General features: G+C 56.9%; 1 protein-coding gene across 1 annotated transcript; it reads right to left on the reverse strand.

Moving 5' to 3' along the window:
• Positions 1-7,915: 7,915 nt before the first annotated feature.
• Positions 7,916-14,775, reverse strand: LOC119958979 (zinc finger and BTB domain-containing protein 3-like). Its single transcript, XM_038787510.1, has 2 exons — positions 14,222-14,775; positions 7,916-9,652 (listed from the first exon to the last, which is right to left on the reverse strand). Exon 2 carries the CDS (start codon positions 9,589-9,591, stop codon positions 8,158-8,160), a length of 1,434 nt encoding a protein of 477 aa, XP_038643438.1. The 5' UTR covers positions 9,592-9,652; positions 14,222-14,775; the 3' UTR covers positions 7,916-8,157.
• Positions 14,776-17,465: the final 2,690 nt, after the last annotated feature.

A 17,465-nucleotide genomic window follows, 5' to 3' on the forward strand; every position in this document is an offset into this window, starting at 1 on the left:
GAATCTTACACGTTGTCATCAGATCTCTTCTTCTTCCTCTAACTCCCAACGGGTACAGGCCCCTAAACTTTCTTCACAAGCCAAAACCCCCTTCACCTCGGGCTGCAGACAAAATACGCTCATAAATATGGAATCGCTTGGGTGCAGGTCGTTCGGCCCATCGAGTCGGCACATACACACGTAACCTGCTGTACACATCTTTGGACACTAAGGGGCAATTTAGCACGGCCAATCCACCTAACCTGCACATCTTTGGACGCTAAGGGACAATTTAGCACGGCCAATCTACCTAACCTGCACATCTTTGGACACTAAGGGGCAATTTAGCACGGCCAATCCACCTAACCTGCACATCTTTGGACGCTAAGGGGCAATTTAGCACGGCCAATCCATCTAACCTGCACATCTTTGGACACTAAGGGGCAATTTAGCACGGCCAATCCACCTAACCTGCACATCTTTGGACACTAAGGGGCAATTTAACACGGCCAATCCACCTAACCTGCACATCTTTGGACACTAAGGGGCAATTTAGCACGGCTAATCCACCTAACCTGCACATCTTTCGACACTAAGGGGCAATTTAGCACGGCCAATCCACCTAACCTGCACATCTTTGGACACTAAGGGGCAATTGACACTAAGGGGCAATTTAGCACGGCCAATCCACCTAACCTGTGCATCTTTGGACTGTGGGAGGAAACCGGAGCACCCGGAGGAAACCCACGCACACACGGGGGAGAACGTGCGGACTCCTCACCGACAGCCCCCCCCCCCCCCCCCCCCCCCCCCCCCCCCCCCCGAGGCCGGAATTGACCCGGGGACCTTGGTGCCACGAGGCAGCGGGGGGGAGGGAGGGAGGGGAGAGAATGTTTTGTATCAGTAGCCTCCCCCCCCACCCCTCCCCACTAACTCAGTCGCTGCTCTCTGCCATTCCGGAAGGCCCAGCAGCAAGGTGATGGGCTGAATGGCGGCCGGACAGTTCTTCGCGCAAGTTAAACCCCCCCCCCATTGTCGATGCTCGGATGCGTCCGCAGCCACATCTGTCTTACAGGAATGGGCGAGTGGGAAATATCCACATCACCCTCCCCGGAGGCAGGATGCTGGGAAGATCGAGGGAAACACCTTCCACAGCTCTGCTCCATCCCGCTCAACTCTTTGATTTAATATTTGACCAATTCGTCAAATGTGACTCACAAAATCGTCACTCGCCTGATTGGGGGAGCGGACTATCCTCCTCATCAAGACGGGGAGCAGGTGGGGTTGTTCTTTGCGGAGCTGGGAAGGTGAAAGGGGAAGATTTCATCCAGGCGTTCGAAACGAAGGAGGGGGTTGGCTGGAGTAAAGTTCTCCTGTGCGGCTGTGAAACACAGACCAGCCTGGGTGGCACGGTGGGCGCAGTGGGTTAGCACTGCTGCCTCACGGCGACGGGGTCCCGGGTTCGACCCCGGCTCTGGGTCACTGTCCGTGTGGAGTTTGCACATTCTCCCCGTGTCTGCGTGGGTTTCGCCCCCACACAACCCAAAGATGTGCAGGGTAGGTGGATTGGCCGCGCTAAATTGCCCCTTAATTGGGAAAAAGTGAATCGGGTACTCTAAACTTATGAAAATAAAACACGGACCAGCCCTTCCAACAACAGAAGGCTGCTTCAGAGACACCAGCCAAACGAAGAGGAGGCAAAAACAAGGCCCTAGGGTCCTCCAAAGCCCAAGAGTTGGACAGGACAACACGGAAGAACGTTCCCGATGGTAGGGGCCATAAGAACTAGGAGCAGGAGTCGGCCATCTGGCCCCTCGAGCCTGCTCCGCCATTCAATGAGATCATGGCTGATCTTTGTGTGGACCCAGCTCCACTTTCCGGCCCGAACACCATAACCCTTAATCCCTTTATTCTTCAAAAAACTATCTATCTTTACCTTAAAAACATTTAATGAAGGAGCTTCAAGTGCTTCACTGGGCAAGGAATTCCATAGATTCACAACCCTTTGGGTGAAGAAGTTCCTCCTAAACTCAGTCCTAAATCTACTTCCCCTTATTTTGAGGCTATGTCCCCTAGTTCTGCTTTCACCCGCCAGTGGAAACAACCTGCCCGCATCTATCCTATCTATTCCCTTCATAATTTTATGTTTTTATAAGATCCCCCCCCCCTCATTCTTCTAAATTCCAGTGAGCACAGTCCCAGTCTACTTAATCTCTCCTCATAAGCCAATCCTCTCAACTCCGGAATCAACCTAGCGAATCTCCCCTGCACCCCCTCCAGTACCAGTACGTCCTTTCTCGTGCGTTCTCTCTCAAGTAAGGGGACCAAAACTGTACACAGTACTCCGGATGTGGCCTCATCGGCACCCTATACAGCTGCAACATAACCTCCCTGCTTTTAAACTCCATCCCTCTGGCGTTGAGGGACAAAATTCCATTTGCCGCCTTAACTACCTGCTGCATCTGCAAACCAACTTTTTTGCGATTCATAGAACATAGAACAGTACAGCACAGAACAGGCCCTTCGGCCCTCGATGTTGTGCCGAGCCATGATCACCCTACTCAAACCCATGTATCCACCCGATACCCATAACCCAACAACCCCCCCCCCCCCACCTTACTTTTTAGGACACTACGGGCAATTTAGCATGGTCAATCCACCTGACCCGCACATCTTTGGACTGTGGGAGGAAACCGGAGCACCCGGAGGAAACCCACGCACACACGGGGAGGACGTGCAGACTCCGCGCAGACAGTGACCCAGCCGGGAATCGAACCTGGGACCCTGGAGCTGTGAAGCATTTATGCTAACCACCATGCTACCCTGCTGCCCTCGTGCGCAGATAAGGGGTAAACCTATCAGGACTCAGGTGAGGAGAAATTTCTTCACCCAGTGGTGAATCTGTGGAATTCGCTACCATTGAAAAAAAAAGAATTGGGCGCTTTTAGATTTAAATAAAAATGAAATGGCGATGAGAGTTTGGGGGGGGGGGGGGGGGGGCTGGACACGGCAACAACCGGAGAGATTGGCCGTAGACAGGGTTAGAGGGAGAGAATTTGTCCGTGACCTACGCTCCGTTAAGGAGCGAAGAGTTGGTGAGGAGAAAGTATTTCCCAGTTGGTGGATTTCGAGAATTTATTTTTAAAAAATACTCGGAAAGGGGGAATTTTTAAAAAAAAAATTTAGAGTACCCAATTATTTTTTTCCAATTAAGGGGCAATTTAGCATGGCCAATCCACCTAACCTGCACATCTTTGGGTTGTTAGGGGTGAAACCCACACAGACACGGGGAGAATGTGCAAACTCCACACGGACAGTGACCCAGAGCCGGGATCGAACCTGGGACCTCAGCGCCGTGAGGCCGCAGGGCTGACCCACTGTGCCACCGTGGTGCCCGGAAAGGGGGAATTTGCCGGGATATTGGGGCAAGGAGGGGGATAGGGACTAACTGGATCGATCCTTCAAAGGGGGCAGCACAGACAGGATGGGACGGGCGGCCTCCTACGCTGTGAAACGCTTCTTGGGCGTGAGAAAGGGGGCCCCAGTTCGAATCAGAGTCGGCAATCCCAAACGGGGTTGAGACAGCGGGGAGCATAACCCGTCGCGACTATACAGTCGCACACCCCGACCTTGCGTGCACCACTTGAATGGAGTCTGCAGTTGACAGTAAAACAGTGCCCCCCCCCCCCGTAGAAATACACCACCCGCCCCCAAACAACAACCCATCGGGGTCACGGCTGCAGCCACCTTCGCGGTTATAAACAAAAGAGCGCGGCGGCACGTCTACATAGTCAGCTCCCACTGTTAAACACGGCCGCGTGGTCGGCGGCGGCTAAGGTGCTGAGGGGATTCATGGACCAGATGGGGGGGGGGTGGGGTGTGGACCACTGGAGGTTTGCGAGGCCAAGGGCCAGGGAATACTCGTTTTTCTCCCACGTACATAAGGCCTACTCGAGGATTGATTTTTTTTGTCCTGAGCAGGGGGCTGGTGTCGAGGGTGGAGGATGGGAATACTCCATCATTGCCATTTCGGATCATGCCCCGCACTGGGTGGACCTCGGGCTGGGGGAAGAGAGGGACCAACGTCCGCTCTGGCGCTTGGAGGTGGGGCTGCTGGCAGATGAGGAGGTGGTCGGGAGGGTCCGGGGGTGCATCGAGAGGTACCTCGAGGCCAATGATAACGGGGAGGTCCGAGTGGGGACGGTCTGGGAGGCATTGAAGGCGGGTGATGAGAGGGGAATTGATCTCCATCCGAACCCATAGGGAGAGGGGGGAGCAGAGGGAAAGGGAAAGACTGATAGGGGAGATGGTGCAGGTGGATAGGAGATATGCGGAGGCCCCAGAGGAGGGATTGCTGGGGGAGAGGCGCAGCCTACAGGCCAGATTTGACCTACTGATGACCAGAAAGGCGGAAGCTCAGTGGAGGAAAGCACAGGAGGCGGTGTATGAATACGGGGAGAAGGCGAGCAGGATGCTGGCGCACCAGCTCTGGAAGCGAGACGCGGCCAGGGAGATTGGGGGAGTGATGGATAGAGCTGGGAAGGTGGTGCGGAGGGGGGTAGATGTCAATGAGGTCTTCAGGGACTTCTATGGGGAATTGTACCGGTCTGAACCCCCGGTGGAGGGGGGGTGGAATGGGGCGCTTCTTGGACAAGCTGCGAATCCCGAGGGTGGAAGAGGAACAGGTGGAGGGACTAGGGGCGCCGATCGAGCTGGAGGAGGTGGTCAAAGGGATAGGGAGCATGCAGTCGGGGAAGGCGCCGGGGCCGGACGGGTTTCCGGTGGAATTCTATAAAAAGTATTTGGACCTGTCGGGCCCCCTGTTGGTCCGGACCTTTAACGAGGCAAGGGAGGGGGGGGGGGGGGGGCTTTTCCCCCAACTATGTCACGGGCGCTGATTTCCTTGATCCTGAAGCGGGACAGGGACCCTCTGCAGTGTGGATCATATAGGCCGATTTCGCTGCTGAACGCCGATGCTAAGCTGCTGGCAAAGATCCTGGCCACTAGAATAGAGGATTGTGTGCCTGGGGTCATACATGAGGACCAGACGGGGTTTGTGAAGGGAAGGCAGCTGAACACAAACGTTCGAAGGCTCCTCAATGTTATTATGATGCCGGCCATGGAAGGGGAGGCGGAGATAGTGGTGGCATTAGATGCGGAGAAGGCCTTTGATAGGGTTGAGTGGGAGTATCTGTGGGAGGTGTTGGAGAGGTTTGGGTTTGGGGAGGGGTTTATCCGGTGGGTGAGGCTGCTCTACGAGGCCCCGATGGCGAGTGTAGCCACAAATAGGAGGAGGTTGGAGTACTTTCGGCTGTACCGGGGGACGAGACAGGGGTGCCCCCTGTTCCCCTTGCTCTTTGCGTTGGCAATTGAGCCCCTGGCCATGGCGTTGAGGGAGTCAGGGAACTGGAGGGGCCTGGTGCGGGGTGGGGAGGAGCATCGAGTGTGGCTGTACGCGGACGACCTGTTGCTGTATGTGGCGGACCCGGTGGGGGTGATGCCCGGGGTGATGAGGATTCTTAGGGAATTCGGGGTATAAGTTGAACCTGGGCAAGAGCGAGGTGTTTGTGGTACATCCGGGGGATCAAGAGGAGGGGATTGGTAGGCTCCCATTGAAGCAGGCAGGGAAGAGCTTCAGGTACCTAGGGGTCCAGGTGGCTGGGAGCTGGGGGGCCCTGCACAAGCTCAACCTCACAAGGTTGGTGGAGCAGATGGAGGAGGAGTTTAAGAGGTGGGATATGTTACCGCTATCACTGGCGGGGAGGGTGCAGTCCGTTAAGATGACGGTGCTCCCGAGGTTTTTGTTCCTGTTCCAGTGCCTCCCCATCCTTATCCCAAAGGCCTTTTTTAGGAGGGTCAACAGGAGTATCACGGGTTTTGTGTGGGCGCATGGGACTCCGAGGATGAGAAGAGTGTTCCTGGAACGAGGCAGGGATAGGGATAGGGGGGGTCTGGCGTTGCCCAGCCTCTGTGGGTACTATTGGGCTGCCAACGCAGCGATGGTGCGTAAGTGGGTAATGGACGGGGAAGGGGCAGCATGGAAGAGGATGGAGGCGGCGTCTTGTGTGGGCACGAGCCTGGAGGCGCTAGTAACGGCGCCGTTGCCGCTCCCTCCAACGAGGTATACCACGATCCCGGTGGTGGCGGCTACCCTCAAAATTTAGGGGCAATGGAGACGGCACAGGGGAGAAATGGGGGGCTCGATGGAGGCCCCGATATGGGGGAACCATCGGTTTGTCCCAGGGAGCATTGATGGCGGATTTCTGGGCTGGCACAGGGTAGGGGTTAGGAGGTTGAGGGACCTGTTTGTGGAGGGGAGGTTCGCGAGTTTGGGGGAGTTAGAGGGGAAGTTTGGGCTCTCCCCGGGGAACATGTTTCGGTACATGCAGGTTAGGGTGTTTGCCAGGCGGCAGATGAAGGGGTTCCCCTTGTTGCCCCCACGGGGGGTACGGGACAGGGTGCTCTCGGGGGTGTGGGTTGGAGGAGGGAGGATTTCGGACATATACCGGGTAATGCAGGAGGTAGACGAGGCCTCGGTGGAGGAGCTGAAGGGTAAATGGGAAGAGGAGCTGGGTGAGGAGATTGAGGGGGGACGTGGGCGGACGCCCTGGAGAGAGTGAATTCCTCCTCTTCCTGTGCGAGGCTTAGCCTCAAACAGTTCAAGGTGCTGCATAGGGCCCACATGACCGGGACGAGGATGAGCAGGTTTTTCGGGGGCGAAGACAGGTGTGCTAGGTGCTCGGGGAGCCCAGCGAACCACGCCCATTTGTTTTGGGCATGCCCGGCATTGGGGGAGTTTTGGAAGGGGGTAGCAAGGACGGTGTCGAGGGTGGTGGGATCCAGGGTCGAGCCAGACTGGGGGTTCGCAATATTTGGGGTTGCAGTGGAGCCGGGAGTGCAGGAGGCGATAGAGGCCGGGGTCCTGGCCTTTGCGTCCCTAGTAGCCCGGCGGAGGATCTTGCTGCAGTGGAAGGATGCGAGGCCCCCAAGCGTGGCGGCCTGGATCTCGGATATGGCGGGGTTCATTAAATTGGAGAGGGTGAAATTTGCCCTGAGGGGATCAGTACAAGGGTTCTTTAGGCGGTGGCAGCCTTTCCTGGACTTCCTGGCGGAACGGTAGGGAAATAGGCCGACAGCAGCAGCAACCCGGGGGGGGGGGGTAAGGATTGGGGGGAGGGAGAACTGTGCACGTGGGTTTGTGGAGGGTGCTATCTCTTTCCCTTTCGTTGTCTGGGTGCTCTTTTGTTTTTTTTTGTTTTTGTTTAGAACAGTATTTAGAACAGTACAGCACAGAACAGGCCCTTCGGCCCTCGATGTTGTGCCGAGCAATGATCACCCTACTCAAACTCACGTATCCACCATATACCCGTAACCCAACAACCCACCCCCCATAACCTTACTTTTTAGGACACTACGGGCAATTTAGCACGGCCAATCCACCTAACCCGCACATCTTTGGACTGTGGGAGGAAACCGGAGCGCCCGGAGGAAACCCACGCACACAGGGGGAGGACGTGCAGACTCCGCACAGACAGTGACCCAGAGCCGGGAACCGAACCTGGGACCCTGGAGCTGTGAAGCATTGATGCTAACCACTATGCTACCGTGCTGCCCCACACGGTTCTCTCCTTTGGTTTGAAGTTGCTCTTGAAGCTGGGGGGGGGGGGGGGGGGGGGGGTATTGTTCATGGGGTGTTACCGCGGGTGGTTGTTAATAGAGTTACGATGTTTATATTTTGTAAAAATTTCAATAAAAATTATTTTAAAAACAAAAACACGGCCGCGTGCAGACGGTTGCGAGGGAGCTGAGTGCTCTGCGGGTAGATCCAAGATCGTTTTAATGCATTAACAAAACCCAACGCTGTTCCCGTTTGACCCAGAGAGAAGATTTTCTTTTAAAAAAGAAAGAGAAGAAAATTCATCAGAAACACAAGACCTTTTCCTCGAATGTACAGCTTTTACTGGGCTTGTCCCTGGGGCTGAATTTAATTTAGAAGTCATTTTGCAGGAGGGTTGGTCCAGATATATATATATATATTAAAAGATTTTTTTTTCTCCAGTTTTCGTGGGGTTTGTTTTTCTCCAAATTTAGAACTATGCAGCTCCGAAAATTGTCCATCGATACATGAGTACACACGGGGCGGGGAGGGGAGGGGGGAAAGAGGGTCGTGGGGGTGATTCATTTCCACTGTTCCGAAGGAGGCTTGTCCAACCATTTCCAGCCCCCATTGGGAGAGTCCTGTTGGCCGGTGACGCCGATGCTGGGGGCTGCGGTGCTGGAGGAGGAGGAGGACGAGGAGACGTGGGCGTTGTGGTACTTCCGCATGTGGCGGTACAGGTCCCCGGACTGAGAGTAGCGGCGGAGGCAGAAGCGGCAGCTGTGCGGACGCTCGCGCGTGTGCACCAGGGCGTGCCGCTTCAGGCTGTAGGTGCAGGAGAAAGTCTTGCCGCAGGCGGAGCAGGTGGGCAGGTCGTCCTCGGAGCCGGGCGGCGGGGGCAGGTCCTGGAAGTAGAGCTTGGCGGAGAGGGCCAGGGCGTTGGGGCCGCCCCCCAGGTCCGGGTAGGGCTTGCCCTCGGCCGAGGAGGAGGGCAGCCCGGCGCAGTACAGGCCGTGGGGCGGGTAGCCGTCGTCCTCCGAGGGCATCTCGTCCTCGTCCGAGATGACGATGTGGCCGGCCTGGGGCGGGGGCTCCAGCGGCGGGCAGCAGCCCGGGGCCGCCTGGAAGACGTCCTCCAGGGGCGGGCAGCAGACCTCGGGCAGCTCCTCGGGCAGCTCCTCGTCCTCCGAGAACAGGTCGTCCTCCACCTTGACTGTGATCAGGTCGCCGTCCTCCCCCTCCGCTTCGTGCCGCTCCGCCAGCCGGGGGCGGGCGGGGCCCCTTTGCCCGCCCCGCTCGGCCGACATGTCCTGCTCCCCCTGCCAGGGGGCGGTGCCCTCCAGCGAGCGGATGGCCGATTCGGTGGAGGAGGAGGGGCTGGCCAGCACGTTGCCCAGCTTGCTGCTGTAAGCCTCAGTCTCCATGCCCGGCTGCGTGGTGTCGGCGGGGTCCGAGGGCCACTGCCCCAAGTCCCGGTCGGCGATGGGGTGGTCCAGCAGAGGGAGAGGCGGGGGTACCTCCTCCAGCCGGCCGGAGGCATAGTGGGGGTCGGGTGGGGGGAGCTGCGCCGTCACCACCCCCTTGTAGTTAGCGGAGAGGCCGGAGACCCCGAGGAGTTCGTCCTTCTTGGTGCTATCGGCCTCGGCCAAGGCCCGGGCCTTCAGGCGGCTCTTGCAGACCTTGACGATGTCGTTCATGTGCAGGAAGCTGGCGGCGGCCAGCACGTCCTCGGTGGGCGCGCCGCTGAACCGGAGCCGGCCCTCGTACATGAACTCCAGCAGCAGCGAGAAGGCGGGCGCCGTGACAATCTCATCGTCCAGGCCCACCACGTCCCGCTTGCCCACTGCCTCCTCCTTGTAAAACATGTGGAAGTAGGTGCTGAAGGAGGCCAGCACTGCTCGGTGTGCCTGGAACTGCACCGCCCCCACCAGCACCGTGCAGTCGCACAGGAAGCCTTGCTGCCTCTGGTCCCGCAGGTTCTGCAGCAGCACGCGGCCGTGATCGGGGAACTCCATGAGCGCGCGGCAAGCTGACGGGTCCTCTCAGTGCCAGGCGGAGCTCCGAGCCGGGCTCATCCTAGACCGGGGCGAGAAGAACCATCGTTAAGTGACCATCCGCATTCTCCCGACACACAAGCGCGCACAGCAAGGCAACACCCTCCAGCGCCGACCCTCCAGCGCCGACCCTCCACTTTGAACCTCCTCCCTCCGCATTCCTCTAGCGCCTTCTCCCAACCCCCCGGCCGTATTCCGAAAAGCCGACGAATCAGTGTGATCGGAATCGAGATCTCTCCCTCGGTACGGGCCCCGGGAGTGTCGGCCTGGTATTGTGGGGCCTGGGAGTCGGGGTCCGAACCCCTCCCCACCCACCCACCCCAAACCCCTCCCCACCCACCGCCCCAAACCCCTCCCCACCCACCCCAAACTCCTGACTCACGAGGCAGAGGGTGCTGCGCGGCCTGTCCTCGGAATTTAACCCTGGTACCACTTCAGTCCCTCAGCTCCGCACAAACCTCTTCCCACTCCCCCCCCCCCCCCCCCCCACCCCCCGAATCACACTATCCTTCTATTCCTTTCTCCCTCATGTTTCTATCCAGCTTCCCCCTTAAATGTATCAATATGGGCGGCACAGTGGTTAGCACCGGTGCCAGGGACCCGGGTTCGATTCCGGCCTCGGGTCACTGTCTGTGTGGAGTCTGCACGATCTCCCTCCCCGTACCTGCGTGGGTTTCCTCCGGGTGCTCCCGTTTCCTCCCACAGTCCAAAGATCATAGAATTTATAGTGCAGAAGGAGGCCATTCGGCCCAGCAAGTCTGCACCGGCCCTTACAAAGAGCACCCCACTCAAGCCCACGTATCTACCCTATCCCCTTAACCCAGTAAGCCCCTCTCAATCTTTTTGTACACTAAAGGACAATTTAGCACGGCCAATCCACCTAACCTGTACATCTTTGGACACTAAGGGGCAATTTAGCACGGCCAATCCACCTAACCTGCACATCTTTGGACACTAAGGGGCAATTTAGCACGGCCAATCCACCTAACCTGCAAATCTTTGGACACTAAGGGGCAATTTAGCACGGCTAATCAACCTAACCTGCACATCTTTGGACACTAAGGGACAATTTCGCATGGCCAATCCACCTAAACTACACATCTTTGGACTGTGGGAGGAAACCGGAGCACCCAGAGGAAACCCACGCAGATACAGGGAGAACGTGCAGACTCTGCACAGACAGTGACCCAGCCGGGAATCGAACCTGGGGCTGTGAAGCAATTGTGCTAACCACTGTGCTGCACAGGTTGGGTGGATTGGCCGTGCTAAATTGCCCCTTAGTGTCGAAAGATAGAACATAGAACGATACAGCGCAGTACAGGCCCTTCGGCCCTCGATGTTGCACCGACATGGGAAGTCAAAAACTAAAGGCCATCTAACCTACACTATGCCCTTATCATCCATATGCTTATCCAATAAACTTTTAAATGCGCTCAATGTTGGCGAGTTCACTACTGTTGCAGGTAGGGCATTCCACGGCTTCACCACTCTGCGTAAAAAACCTACCTCTGACCTCTGTCCTATATCTATTACCCCTCAATTTAAGGCTATGTCCCCTCGTGCTAGCCACCTCCATCCGCGGGAGAAGGCTCTCGCTGTCCACCCTATCTAACCCTCTGATCATTTTGTATGCCTCTATTAAGTCACCTCAGGTTGGGTGGATTGGCCGTGCTAAATTGCCCCTTAGTGTCCAAAGATAGAACATAGAACATAGAACAGTACAGCACAGAACAGGCCCTTCGGCCCTCAATGTTGTGCCGAGCCATGATCACCCTACTGAAACCCACGTATCAACCCTATACCCGTAACCCAACAACTCCCCCCTTAACCTTACTTTTATTAGGACACCACGGGTAATTTAGCATGGCCAATCCACCTAACCCGCACATCTTTGGACTGTGGGAGGAAACCGGAGCACTCGGAGGAAACCCACGCACACAGGGGGAGGACGTGCAGACTCCACACAGACAGTGACCCAGCCGGGAATCGAACCTGGGACCCTGGAGCTGTGAAGCATTTATGCTAACCACCATGCTACCCTGCTGCCCCTATGTGCAGGTTAGGTGGATTGGCCATGCTAAATTGCCCCTTAGTGTCCAAAGATGTGCAGGATATGGCGGAGGAGTGGGCCTGGGTCAGGGGTGCTCCTATCATTCACCTGGAGCACTCCCTGTGGGGACGAGTTCCACATTCTCCCCCACTCTCTGGGCAAAGGGGATTCTCAAGTTCTGGAGGCCGTTCTCCGTGCTGGCACATTGATAGAATGATGCAGGAAGAGACCATTTGCGGACTGCGCCTCTGTGAGAGTTGATCACTTTCTGCCCACGGATTAGATTAGAGGCCAGATATTACACCATTAAACTGGGTATTTAGTCGCTCTTCCTCCACAGCCCCCCCCCCCCCCCAATATCCTGACAGATTCCCTCTCTCCGAGTATTTCCCCAATTTCCCCCTCCCCTCTTTTGAAAGTTCCTGCTGAATCTGTCTCCACCACCCATTCAGGGAGCACCTTCTGGATCACAACAACTCGCTGTGTCCCCACAATCTGTGTCTCCCTCTCTGGTTCCCCAACCCTCCCGCCAACGGGAAATCATTTCCCCCATATTCACGCGGCACGGCCGGTTAGCGCTGCTGCCTCACGGCGCCGAGGACCTGGGTTCAATCCCGGGTCACCGTCCGTGTGGAGTTTGCACATTCTCCCCGTGTGTGTGTGTGTGTGGGTCTCATCCTCCACAATAGGTGGATTGGCCACGCCAAACTGCCCCGTAATTGGGGGGGGGGGGGGGGGGGGGGGGGAAGAATTGGGTACGTCTCGGGCCGGGGTAACTTTCCTGAACGATCTGGGACTCGGAGCTGAGCCTAACCGGAGTGTTGTCAATGTTCAGCATCACCTCCTCGCTTTTCATCTCTGACCTGAGCACATAAGGGCCACGGTTGTGGTCTGGTGTTTGCTCTCAACAACGATCGCAACTTGTGCTGCCCCCCGACAAAGGGGTTTGAAGCCGGGTCTCCCCCCCCCCCCCCCCCGTCCCTACACCTGTTAACTTTTGGTTAATGCTGCCTTCCCATCGTCCCGTTTTGGGACGTTTACCTGCGTGCAGTTGCCTGTGAGAGAGAGAGGGGGGAGGAGACGGAGAGGTTCAGGGAGGGAACTCCACAGCTCCCCTCCCAAGCAGCTGAAGACACGTTAGGGAGGGTTGTAGGGGCAGGAGGAGGTGACAGAGATAGGGAGGGTTGTAGGGGCAGGAGGAGGTGACAGAGATAGGGAGGGTTGTCAGGGGCTGGAGGAGGTTACAGAGATAGGGAGGGGTGTAGGGGCTGGAGGAGGTTACAGAGATAGGGAGGGTTGTAGGGGACTGGAGGAGGTGACAGAGATAGGGAGGGTTGTCAGGGGCTGGAGGAGGTTACAGAGATAGGGAGGGTTGTAGGGGCTGGAGGAGGTTACAGAGATAGGGAGGGTTGTAGGGGCTGGAGGAGGTTACAGAGATAGGGAGGGGTGTAGTGGCTGGAGGAGGTTACAGAGATAGGGAGGGTTGTAGGGGACTGGAGGAGGTTACAGAGATAGGGAGGGATGTAGGGGCTGGAGGAGGTTACAGATAGGGAGGGGTGTAGGGGCTGGAGGAGGTTACAGAGATAGGGAGGGTTGTCAGGGTTGGAGGAGGTTACAGAGATAGGGAGGGTTGTCAGGGTTGGAGGAGGTTACAGAGATAGGGAGGGTTGTAGGGGCTGGAGGAGGTTACAGAGATAGGGAGGGTTGTCAGGGTTGGAGGAGGTTACAGAGATAGGGAGGGTTGTAGGGGCTGGAGGAGGTTACAGAGATAGGGAGGGTTGTAGGGGCTGGAGGAGGTTACAGAGATAGGGAGGGTTGTAGGGGCTGGAGGAGGTTACAGAGATAGGGAGGGTTGTTGGGACTGGAGGAGGTTACAGAGATAGGGAGGGTTGTTGGGACTGGAGGAGGTTACAGAGATAGGGAGGGTTGTCGGGGCTGGAGAAGGTTACAGAGATAGGGAGGGTTGTAGGGGCTGGAGGGAGTTACAGAGATAGGGAGGGTTGTAGGGGCTGGAGGAGGTGACAGAGATAGGGAGGGTTGTAGGGGCTGGAGGAGGTGACAGAGATAGGGAGGGTTGTAGGGGCTGGAGGAGGTTACAGAGATAGGGAGGGTTGTAGGGGCTGGAGGAGGTTACAGAGATAGGGAGGGTTGTCAGGGCTGGAGGAGGTGACAGAGATAGGGAGGGTTGTAGGGGCAGGAGGAGGTGACAGAGATAGGGAGGGTTGTAGGGGCTGGAGGAGGTTACAGAGATAGGGAGGGTTGTAGGGGCTGGAGGAGGTTACAGAGATAGGGAGGGGTGTAAGGGCTGGAGGAGGTGACAGAGATGGGGAGGGTTGTAGGATCTGATTGGACAATGTATTTGCCCCCTGGGAGGGGCCAATTGTTGAGCTAAGTCCCTCCACCAGAAGGTGATTGGGCAGTGAGCCAACTCGATCGATGCCCATTGGTCAGTCAGTTGCCCTCGGAAGGAGCTGATTGGACAGAGCTCCAACCCATACCGCCCACCCTCTCCCCATTGGACAGTTCACAAGCGACACGTACCCACTCCGCTCGATGATTGGAGTCCCGCACCCGTCCGGCCAGCCAATGGGCGCTCTGTTACCGCCCACCCCCAATTGTTCGGTCAGGGCTGGCCGCACTCACGATTGGTCGATCAGGCCGCCAATCAGGGCCGGCGTCACTGTCGATTGGTTGATGAAGCCACCAATCAAACCCGCCCTCGCTTTCAATTGGTCGCTCTGGCCGCTAATCAGGATCGGGGTCGCTATCGATTGGTCGATCAGTCCGTCGTTGGGGCCCGCCCTCGCGTTCGATTGGTCGGGCGGGCTGTCAGTCAGGCCACCCTCGCTCCGATTGGTCCTTTCTCACAATCCGCTGCCGGGGGGGTGGGGAACCAGCGAAAAAAAATAAAAGCGATGCCGAAGGGGGGGGGGGGGAGAGAAATGTCGGAGCGCCGGCTTCCTTCCGCCCCTCCGATTCCCGGTCCCGGTTCCCTTCCCGCTTCCAGCCGCCCCGGGAGGCCGCCGCCGGCCGCTCGCCAGAAAGAAACCTTCCGAACGCGGCGCCTGGGCTGTCCGCCGGAGTCCAGTGCGCAGGCGCGGCTTCCTCCCCTCCCCCCACCCCGGCCCGGCGGACCGGAAGCAGCGTCGCCGACGGCAAGGAGGTGCGGCTGCGCGGCAAGAGGCTACCTTTTCCTCAGGACGCCGGCCGCAGCGCCACCCTGCGGCCGGGAGGACTCCGCATCCCCATCTCCTCCACTCCACCAACCTCTCCCAGATTGGGAGTGGGAGGGGGTTTACAAACTTATCCCATTGCAATTATTATTATTTTAAAATGTTGCAGGGGGTTGAGCCCTCTCCAGGGCGGAGAAGAATATGGGGCGACCTCGTCGAACCGTCAAATGTTTTTTTTAAACGATGCGCTCAAGAGGCCATTCGGCCCATCGTGAGGGGTTGGGGGAGCGCAGACTGTTTTCTAAATGGGAAAAGGCTCAGGAAATCAGAAGCACAATGTGATTTCGGAGTCCTGGTTCATGATTCTCTTCAGGTTAACGTGCAGGTTCAGTCGTCAGTTAGGAAGACGCCAAATGCAATGTTCGCATTCATGTCGAGAGGGCTAGAATACAAGAGCAGGGATGTACTTCTGAGGCTGTATCAGGCTCTGGTCATACCCCATTTGGAGTATTGTGAGCAGTTTTGGGCCTCGTATCTAAGGAAGGATGGGCTGGGGCCTTGGAAAGGGTCCAGAGGAGGTTCACAAGAATGATCCCTGGGAATGAAGAGCTTGTCGTATGAGGAACGGTTGAGGACTCTGGGTCTGTACTCGTTGGAGTTTAGAAGGATGAGGAGGAATCTTATTAAAACTGCGAGGCCTGGATAGAGTGGACGTGGAGAGGATGTTTCCACTTGTGGGAAAAACTAGAACCAGAGGACACAGCCTCAGACTGAAGGGACGATCCTTTAAAACAGAGATGAGGAGGAATTTCTTCCTCCAGAGGGCGGTGAATCTGTGGAACTCTTTGCCGCTACTTAATTGATGTTAGAATTCCCGCCTCTACCACCCTTTCAGGCAGCGAGTTCCAGACTCCCACCACCCCTCTGGGTGAAGAGGTTTTTCCTCACGTACCCTCTAAACCCCCTGTCCCTCACCGTAAATCTCTGCCCCCCCCCCCCCCGGTTATTGACCCCTCAACGAAGGGGATAGGTTCCTCCCTATCCACCAGATCTATGTCCCTCATAGTGGGTTAGCACTGCTGCCTCACGGCGCCGAGGTCCCGGGTTCGATCCCGGCTCTGGGTCACTGTCCGTGTGGAGTTTGCACATTCTCCCCGTGTCTGCGTGGGTTTCCCCACAATCCAAAGATGTGCAGGGTAGGTGGATTGGCCGTGCTAAATTGCCCCTTGATTGGAAAAAATTAATTGGGTACTCTAAAATTTATTTTTAAAAAAAAGATCTATGTCCCTCGTAATTTTGTCTACCTCGATCAGGCCCCCCCCTCGGCCTTCTCTGCTCCGAGGAAAACGAAAATACCCCCCCGGCCTAACCAGCCTCTCTTCATCGCTGCAACCCTCCAGCTCCAGGCGATATCCTGGGTGAATCTCCTCCGCACCCTCTCCGGGGGCAATCACATCCTTCCTATAGAGTGGCGACGAGAACTGCACACAGTACTCTCGCTGCGGCCTAACCAGTGTTTGATACAGCTCCGTCATAACCTCCCCGCTCTTATATTCTACGCCTTGGCGAATAAAGGCGAGTATCCCATAGGCCGCCTTTTGTCAGACAGAACTATCCAATGAAGGAAATACGCATCGCTCTGGAATAGAACATAGAACAGTACAGCACAGAACAGGCCCTTCGGCCCTCGATGTTGTGCCGAGCAATGATCACCCTACTTAAACCCACATAACCCGAATACCCGTAACCCAACAATCCCCCCATTAACCTTACACTACGGGCAATTTAGCATGGCCAATCCACCTAACCCGCACATCTTTGGACTGTGGGAGAAAACCGGAGCACCCGGAGGAAACCCACGCACACACGGGGAGGACGTGCAGACTCCGCACAGACAGTGACCCAGCCGGGAATCGAACCTGGGACCCTGGAGCTGTGAAGCATTGATGCTAACCACCATGCTACCGTGAGGCCCCCAAGCAGAGAATGCTGGGATTTTGTAGCCTCTCTCCCCCCACCCCCACAAGCGGGATCTACCACCCACCCCTCCCCCCCCGGGGGAGCCACGCAAACGCTATAGACAGTGGCGGGATTGGAAGCTCCTGCTCGCCGGCATCCAAACGGTGAACCATCTCGACGGTGAGAAAATCCCGCCACCGCCGTTTTGTTTTGGTTTCAGCTTGGGCCACATTCACTCCCCCTCCCGCCGCGCCATTTTAAGGTTGAACGCGGCCAAATTTAAACTCCTCGTTTCGAAATGAACCCTACTCGAGCCCAGCCAGGATTGCAGCACTAACCTGTTCACCGGATAAGAGCACAGAGACGGACGTCAGCGATTGTGACGTCCGCCGTGAAGCCCGCTGATCTGTGGCCGTACGGGGGACCTCCCAATGGCTTTTGCGATGGTTCCCGTCTTGAAATGAAGGTGGCGGCCCTCTGGGAGTATTTTGTGCAGGTTGCCCGGGTCAGGTTCCGGGTCAGCGAACATTTCTTCCCATGGCGTCAGCTTGAGGCGAGCCGAGTTAAGTAGGTTTAAAAGAACGGAGGAAAGAAATGGGCTCTGAAAGAGTGGAAGTTAGCGCACTGCGCTGGCCGTCGGGGCAAAGGTAACC

This window comes from Scyliorhinus canicula, chromosome 31 (assembly GCF_902713615.1).
Source record: "Scyliorhinus canicula chromosome 31, sScyCan1.1, whole genome shotgun sequence".
Classification (NCBI taxonomy): domain Eukaryota; kingdom Metazoa; phylum Chordata; class Chondrichthyes; order Carcharhiniformes; family Scyliorhinidae; genus Scyliorhinus; species Scyliorhinus canicula.

Bases quoted from the DNA above. Each gene is read 5' to 3' on its own strand.
- LOC119958979 (XM_038787510.1), bottom strand. From the start codon at position 9,591: ATGGAGTTCCCCGATCACGGCCGCGTGCTGCTGCAGAACCTGCGGGAC.